Here is a 9,162-nt window from a genome sequence, read left to right on the forward strand (position 1 = left end):
ATGCTAATAAGTGTGTGGGATAATAGAGACGTGAATAAAAAATGACATATTGAGTAGAAAGTTGGACGCCATTGAGTGTCCGCTATTAGGGGAACTGGCAAAGGGAATCCATTAACGCACTGTCACGTCTTGCCACCATGCACCTAAAGACGGAGCTTAAGATGTCCCCAAAATAATTTTGTTCATGGCTACGAGCTCCTTAATAGGACTCCCCAACCAACTGTGATAATTCAAAAAATAATTAGTAGTTCTGACTAGGTAATTAGAGGAGTTTTGCTGCATACTTTGTACGCCGCAGCAGAGAATTTGTTTCTTCAAATAACTTTATTTTATTCTGAACACTTTTAAATTTACTCAGCCTCTCCTGAAACACCCTGTATATTTCTGTACTAATTGCTTCCTGCATAGTTGCTTAGTTTTCTAGACTTCTGCCACCATGGTTAACTCATTTGCCATACAAATATTTAAATACCTACCTCTACTACCACCTGTTAGCATCCAATTTTTTTCGGCATTCTTCTTACAATATTACTTATACTTAGATTTTTCTGCTTCAAACAACACCCTACCCATGTCCCCCCTGTATTGTGTAATTCGTGGTTCTGCCATGCACCCCTAGACCTAACCCGAAAACAGCTTTTAGATTTATTTTTAGTCCCACATGTTTATTTGTAGCACTATATTTCCACCTAAGTAATGGTGAGAAACTTCACAATGCTACTGCTCGAGAGAGGCCAGAAACTGCGACATCTGCACAAAATTTTGGTGCAAAGATATCAGCAGCTTACAGAAAACAAAGTCAGTGATAGTGCATGCAAGCATATTATGCAGCTCGCTATGTATTATGAATGGCTAAAGACACTTGCAGGCTCTAGCTCATGTAAATCACTATGCTGCAACTCCAGATGTTCCCTCATTAACTTGCAACAGCTTCCCTGTATGTTGGGCCAAGACAGTCATTTCATGTATTTCAAAAGTAGTCAAGCAGTTTCTTTGTCCCTCTTGAAAAAAAAAAAAAAGGCAATGCCAGGAACAACGAGAACATACATGAACAAATAAAGTAATGCTACACACTGATTTAAAGTAGCAAACAATTTCATAGTCCCATAGTATATTGAGGCATATATGTTTTCCTTCATTTTCTATGCATGGTTCTAGCATGTTTACATTTCTATGCAAGAAGGAGGGAATGAAAGCTACAATTTAGAATTGAGTGTTGCAGTACAAATGAATTCCATGTTGTTGCGTGCACAAATGACTTATGACAAGGAAGAGTATGGGACTGGAATAATCTGCCCACACCATTTTTGTAACGAACAACAGCCTAAATAGTGTCTAGTTATAGTGCACAGCTTATGCATTGTGTACATGAGGGCAGTTGAAAAAACGATGCTCCTCATTTCTTTCTTTGAATGTTGTTTATTCAACATTTACGAAATCCACAAATGTTACTGCAGCATATCTGCTGGACCTATATTAATTTTCAATATGGCCTTAATCAACTTCTATGGTGTCACATCGCCGACGGACAGGGGCATGCCTGCTTGGTACTACCTGTTAATGTTGTTGTGTTAGAGATCCCATTCGACAGAAAAACCAGCATTGGCATGACTGGAAAATCTCAGTTGGTCGAGAGAGGTCGTGACATGGTTATGATATCACATGTGATGACGTTTACAAGAAAGAAAGGCTAGTAAAGTGTATGATTAAGACTCTGACCCTTAAGCTATGAGTCAGGCCCGCTTCCCTTACGCCGGTGAGGCATGCTCGTCCGATTGGACTAAAGGCAAACTTGTCAATGCCTGCAACAGGGTGCATCAAGGGACCTTCAAGCCACCATATAGGGATCCTTTCAATGATATTGCTCACTACTCTTCAGGTGGACTCCTGTCTCCTAAGTTTTTCCTTCTGGTGTGGCCCTGTAAGCTAACACTATTATTACAAGGCTAAGGACATTAGCAGTGGGACATAAGAGATCCACGCGAAAAATGTTTACCAAACCAAATTTGCTATCTTCTGTGCTTCTGGCAGACCATTAACCAAACAGTAATGCTTTTGTATATATTTCTGCACGTATGCTGCCCAATAATTTCAACATTTGCCTAGGTTGAAGGAAAAATGCATTTTACAAATGATATCGCAAACAGGTTATCTTTAACACTGTGCTAGTTACTGAAATCTGACTCAGGTATGTTGCTCACGTTTAGCCATTTGGGGTTTAACATGAGCCTCCTTTGTAAAGTGGCTGCCGCGACCAAGATTTAATCCTGTGTCCTTGGGTTCAGCAATCAAGCACCGTAACCAGTGAGCCACCGTGGCAAGATTGAAGCTGGAAGCTAATAGTTCCTGTAGTCTGCAGATGAAAGTGAAAGATGCAGGCAGCATACTACATGCAGAAGTGCTTCAAAAATGACTTTAAGGACGCTTTTTGCACACACATATTTAATACTAGTCACTCGTCACGTGGCAGTACCTGAGCATAATGAAGCTGTGGGAATATGCGAGAAAAATAAGATCGAACAAAAGAGGTGCACTGCTGGATACGAAAATGACCAATGGCCAATATCATGGTCTAATTAACAGTTAGAATCGTCTGCAGAACTCTCTATCATTTTGAAGGGCGTTGTGAATGAGGATGCAGTGATGCTTACTAATCTGTGGGAGTGTAGAGGGCATTTTTTCATGTTGTGAATTTTGATTTTTTGTAACACAAATGACAGAGAAAGGTTGTGCATCAAGTGTACGTCTGCAAAAAACTGGAGCACTTGGTGAAACATTCCGGAAATGCAGCACTCCAAGCATAAAAAATATCTGGATACGTATACAAGGCCTCACTGGAAACTATGTTATCAGTACAAGTGCTGTAACACTAAGTGCTGCTTTAGATATAATGGTCTGAATATCAGTACTTCGCTATGGCTGCTGATACTTTGATGTCACTTCAAGCCTAATCAATAATGACTCCAGTAGCTGAAGTTTCTTCTGCTTGGATGTCGCACTTCCTTCTGAGTCATGAAAATCGATTTGTTGTTCAGAAAACAACTGCACATTTGGGATCATGCATCAACTTTTAGTCACTGCTTTCAATTCTTATTGGTACAGTCATGATGACAACTGAAAAAAAAAAAAAAATGCATTAGCTAACAAATCATATGCTTTTGAACACTTGACTTGCTTTAGGGTGCAAACTAATCATATTCAACTTGTAGTCAGAAATTCTGATACGCACAGGTCCCTACAAGAGAGTGACCTTGCCACGGCATTTGCAACTCCTATCATAGGGGCAAGACACCTGTACTTGAGCATGTTATATGGCTGAATTACCCACTAAAATGTTGGGGAAAAAATATATATATTTGTAGCATTTTATAAAACAGTTTGCACTGCTGTGTGTTCTTTTCTCCAGGCTCTTAGACTTTATGCAAAACTGCAGCAAGAAAAAAAATAACCATGTATTAAAATTTTGTGTAGGTGATTACTTTTTTTTTTTTTTTTTTTTTTTTTTTTTTGTGTGAATAACTGATACTGCCATTTTGCAGCAGCAGCCACTTTAATTTTGGTGATCACTGACAGAAAGTACAAAAAATCTTTATGAGCAGGTAATACCAAAACAGCCAGTATCCAATGTAAATGAAACACTCAACATTCAAACGAAAAAAAAAAAAATGCAAACGCGGATTGAATGACTTTTACATGAGGAGATAGTGAACTGAAACATGAGCAGTGCGCATGACATGACTAAGGTATATCCTTGTTGTGAGCCAATGTAACAATCTCAGATGAGCCCCCAAAAAGCAAAATAACAATAGCTCAGGTGGTAAATACAATTCCTGCTTGCCAGGAGAGTTTGCCTACATAGCTGACAATGCAAGTACAAGCTGGTTGGCATATATATATATCAGCAACTTTGCTTCCCATGCGTGTGCAAAGCCTGCTGCTGATGCACTGTGTCGTGCTCCGACACATAGGCAGAGAAACAGCTTAGGTTTCTGCATTGCCGCACGTGAATGTTCCTTTGCCTTGTCAAATTAATATTTCAATCCTGGTTCATACCACGCGGATGTAACCATAGTATATAATTCTGCAGCGCAGCATATCAAGGTTGCTTTCTTCTTCTTTTTACATTTACACGAAAACTGCATGCATAGCTTTTCAAAAGCATACACCCAATCGCTTTTGCCTCCATGTCATGCAGCATTTAAATCTCTTGAGTGCAAGAGGAATTCTCATTCTCATGCCTCCAATGCATGAGACTAACATAGGTGCAACAACAGGCCCACTCTACATGTCAGAAGCAAGTCTACGCTTTTGAGACAGGCTCTACATCATGCATATGGTACAACGACTGCCATCACTTGTATGAAGTCAAGCATTAGAATAAAACGCACTCTCTCATGGGATAGCTGAAGTCTGTCATTTGCCAGTACTACTTAACTGGGCTTTTTTTTTTTTTAAAGCACAACAATTCATGTCTAAGTTAACCAGGCGAGAATGAATACAGACAACACCACCAAAAGGTGGCGAGAGTGAGCACAGTTGAGCAGGTCTGACTTCTGACTATGTGAGATGAGTGCTGCTTAGTGATCGTGCAATCTGCAACTGGCATGTGGCCCTCGCAGTCACCTTGCGTGCCCTGGATGTCTGCAAGCTGCTCAAGGCGAGAATCAGCTGGTGAGACATCAAGAGCGGCATGCTCCGCACCAGCTGTGGCACGAGTCCCAGTGGTGCAAACTGAAGTACACGGTGGGCCTCCTCTCCTGCGCACAGCACAATCTGCTCAAACAACAGAAGCGGAAACACTGACCGCTGGCTGATCACCGAGTCTGAGGCAATGGCCATGAGCAGCCTCATTGTGTCAGCCACTGCCTTGCTCAGGGGATCCAGGGATCGGTAGTTCTCCTCAGAGTGGCACTGCAGTGCGAAGGGAGTGTCATCCAAGAGCTCAGAGTCGTTGAGGCCCCGCCTGATTTTGTTAGGCCGCATTCGTTTGGACTCGTCCATGGCTTCTTCAAGCTCCATGTCCCAGTAGGGCCGCTTGCGGCCTCCTCTCTGCATGCCAAGGGTTGGCGAATTCGTCCGCACCTGTAGTGCGGCAAACGTGCTGAGAACCACCAGTCTAGCCAAAGCAGAACCCCGAGGCTCGGTGAGAAAGTCCTGTCGTGTCTCCCATAAGAGGTAGTTTGGAAGAACCTGAGTAAGCAGAGCAAGCGCGCACTGTTCAATGTCAATGTGGAAAAGGCCAAAAGAAAGGTCAACGGCACGGTGAAGGTCTTCGAGGTGGTCATGCTTTAAGGCCTGTCGCACCAACGTGTCACTAAACCACTGTGGACCACCAACACACATGAGCGTGTCTAAGCTTTGGATCGCACGCAAATCAATCCAGCCCCTTGAATGGGCGACACTGAACACTTGGTCCATTGCTTCCCACAGGGGAGTCTTTGCAGTAAGCCCATGTGATATCACTTGAATGTGTTGCGGTGGGTGCAGGTCGTACATCATCTTTTTAATGATGTTTGCCATCAGCGTGGAGCGCTCCTTGTAAGAAGGGTTTTGCTCTTGCGCATTCGGACGATCAGCACCTGGTTCTGTGCCCACTACAGTGTCAGTAGTGAGCGGGGTCATGAACTGCTGAAGCATGTTCATGGGCTTCAGCCGTTCCTCATGATGCAGGACGTTAATGTAGCTGCACAACCAGGCAGATATACACACAGGAAGGCAGCACATACGGCTTTTGACATTGTCTAAAACCATCTTGACAGTGTCTATGGAGATCGCACCATGCTCCCATGCTATTAAAATCTCTTTGATGGCCATGGGTACATTCACACACACTTCATGCCATTTGGCTTGGTTACTTTTGAAATCTGGGCTGTTGCTCATGAACTGCTCCAACAGCAGGTCAACTTTAGCTGGGTCGCAGCCAGACAGCATCTTTTCTGGACAGTTGTACCTTCCACCTTCAGCAAGGCATTCTGGCACCCAAGCAGCGAAGAAGGAGTCCTTCGTTTCTTCATTGAAGATCATGGAATGTATCCCATAGTGCTGTGCAATGTGACACAGCATCAAGAAGGTGATATCAAACAAAAGCGCTCTTGTCTGTGCATTCTTGGTGGCTTCCCCACTAATCTGTTTGTTATATTCATTAAATTTGATGAGCTTCTTCACAAAGCTGCTCAACTTGCCAGTGGCTGCAGCAGCAGAGAGGATGAGCTCAAAGCTCTTTCCTGTTATGATGTGACACAGGATTCCCAGCAGACCATCTTGATTCTTCGAATAATCAGAGTCGAGTGTCTTCAGGATGCTTGTGACAGTAGGCTCAGCTCGAAGAATAAGCGTGGCCCCTGCTTGCGATGTCTGCTGATCTGGCCGAGCTAAGTTCTGCTTCTGTGTGTTGGTCTGTCTACGATGCATCAGAGCTTTGGACTGTGCGTCAGACAACAGCTCAACCTTTTGCAGCTCATTTAAGAGATACTGAAGGCAGTCACAGTGACACTTGGAGTCAGTAAGATCGAGCAATGGTGTGTAATTCAACAACTGCACTAATCCAGCTTCCAGTTCCTCTTCCCATTGCCGATCATCCTTCCGAGCACTGTGTATTTTCAGCAGCAGCTGTGGAACCTTGAGGAAGGTAAAAGCAGCCCACTTGAGGTCCTCATTGCTTCCATTGGCCAAGCCCATAAAACAGGCTCTGATTATCTCACAGTAAAGCTCAGCCGAAGAGAGATTCAAGAGTTTTTTCATGAGCAACAGGTGGTCTACGGTGCCTTGAATATCACTCGCGGGGTTCAGGACAGCCTCAATCGCTACGTTGGCATTGAGGCTGCACACGAGAGGCTGTTTGGGCACACGGCCACTGACGCAGGAAGCCAACGATATCTTCGGCATGTCATCCACCAAACGGACCAAGTTCAGTGCTCCTTCCAGGGTATCCTTGGGAATGCTGAAGCCCTGCGATTGGCTCAGCTTGGTTTCTAACTCCTGCTGCTTCTGAACAAGCTGTGAGTAGACGGTGGGCTCTTCGTGTTTGCCTATGTAGAGAAGCGACTTCAGGAATGTTGATTCACTGAAGAAGGATAGCGACTCGCAGGCCTTCTCCAAAATGAGCCCGTGTTCAGTGTTCTGCTTGAGCTCGATCTTGCTGATGGAGTGGCACATGCATAGATATAGCCAATGAGTGACGCCCACAATAGCCTTACAAAGAGCGATGCACTCTTCTTCGTTGCCATGACAAGTGATTTTGGCTTGTATGCTGTACAGCAACTGCAGCAGACTAAGTATACATGGAGGCTTGAAGAATGACTGAAATCTGCCGATGCTCGACAACACCGCTCCGTAGGAAACCACCTGCGCGCTTAGGCAGTGCGTCAGGTAGGAGAGGAAAAGGTTGTTGGGCCCAGGACCCACTAACGCTTCCTGCAAAATGCAGTCGGCAAGGTCGTACACGTCGCCGCTTACCCCGCGGGGGAGAACGTTCTTGATGTTGATGCCCCATCTCACATCAGTCCACCTTTCTCTCCACGCTTGAAGAAGGAGCGACTTGATGCTACTTGTCTTGCTAGTGTCCATGGCAGAAATGCCGGTATCGTCGGCTAACACAGACGCTACAGTACAAAGTCGGATTTAGTACGCAAGTATGGCCACTAGAAATGCAGGTAAGTTTCCTGTAGCAGGAACCATTTAGGCAATTTCGGCATGTGAAACGCGACAAAATATTACAGCGCCAAAAGCTTTCAAGCAATTATCAAGCAATGCTAGCAATGTAATCCTGCAACAAAACGAGAACGCGCGGCGCCATGATTTGTGCCTTGTGAGACGACTAGTGAGATGTGGTTTGGTATTTTGGTAAATAATAATGCTGATAACCTTCGAAACTTGCCATTTATGAAGTTTTTTAAACTGTTTAAACCGAAATTGCCTATATATGACAGAAGAGCTGCTTACTGTTGCCGAAGTGAATGATGATGATAAAATGTGGCGGCATTTTCGAATCAACAAAAAGACTTGGTAATTAAAATTGGGCTTCCAGCGTTAATGTTTTTCTTTTAATGATGATAAAACACACAACATCGCAGGCTGCTAAACATGTAAAATATTTCTTTACAGAAGGCCCAAGGTTGAAACGCGGCACATTTTATTATTATTATTTTTTTTTTTTTCCCTCGAGAATCAACAGACAACGGCAACAGATAATACTGCTACCTTTTCATTAGTATAACAAAAATAAAAACCGTGCTTGGATGGAATCTCTTGCGCATCGCGAGCAAAAAAAATGTAATGTTAAACTATTTCACTATAACATTGAGAGACTAAACTTGCTGCGTGATAGTTTATTGCAAATTCAAAGATACATCATGTATGGCTTTGCATGATGTGCATATACCGCACGTCCCAGTAAGGAAATTTTTAGTTCAGAAGACGATGCGTCCTAGGAGCTTACCGGAGAAATTAAATAAGGAGGGAAGGGGATACTGGCGGCGAGTTTCAGACCCACCGCCAGTATTTAAGAGGGGTCTGAGACCCCCTGCGCTTGAATGTATAAGGATCGACTGCAGGAGTACGAAGCAGACTGCCATTTTTTTTTTTTGTTGGTAGTTTTCAGATCATTTCTTCTCTCTTGTTCCCGCAATTAAGCTGTGAGTTTTAATAAGAACCATTAGCATAGTTTCTAAAATCCAATACAGTGAACAATAATTTCTCCCTTTTGTAAAAAATGATGTGCGAAGCAGGCCACCAGTCGCTTTCTTTCTCCCTCCCTCTCTCTTTCCCTTTCCACCTGTGCCTGAATCACTAGAGACCCCCTTCCGGCGGAGGCAGACTTCAGTACTGCGTGTCTGACTCGGGATAAAGAGTCCTGAGTTCGATTCCGATCTCACCCTCCCATCTCAGCGGCTCCTGCCAACTCGAGCATGTCACATGGTCTCGTGACGTCACACAGTTTGCTGACCAATCAGTACCCGGTCATGTCATCTGCCAACTACCAGCTCGCATAAAGGGCAGAGCGAACTGGGCCAGTATTCCGAGTTTACGTCGTTATCGAAGTGTCGCTATCTCCCCGACGTCGAGTCATCTGATTGGTGGAAACGTTGGAACATGATGTTGCCACCTCTTCCGGTTCCGGCGTTTCGGCCAATCAGATAGCTCGAGGTCACGTGAGATAGCGAG

General features: G+C 44.0%; 1 protein-coding gene across 1 annotated transcript; it reads right to left on the reverse strand.

Annotated features, from left to right (window-relative positions):
* Nucleotides 1-3,653: 3,653 nt before the first annotated feature.
* MED24 (mediator complex subunit 24) lies at nt 3,654-7,804 on the reverse strand. Its single transcript, XM_084592514.1, has one exon. It carries the CDS (start codon nt 7,564-7,566, stop codon nt 4,558-4,560), a length of 3,009 nt encoding a protein of 1,002 aa, XP_084448640.1. The 5' UTR covers nt 7,567-7,804; the 3' UTR covers nt 3,654-4,557.
* Between the last annotated feature and the right edge of the window lie 1,358 nt (nt 7,805-9,162).

Source organism: Amblyomma maculatum, chromosome 1 (genome assembly GCF_055883805.1).
Source record: "Amblyomma maculatum isolate TAMU_Amacu chromosome 1, ASM5588380v1, whole genome shotgun sequence".
NCBI classification, from domain to species: Eukaryota; Metazoa; Arthropoda; class Arachnida; order Ixodida; family Ixodidae; genus Amblyomma; species Amblyomma maculatum.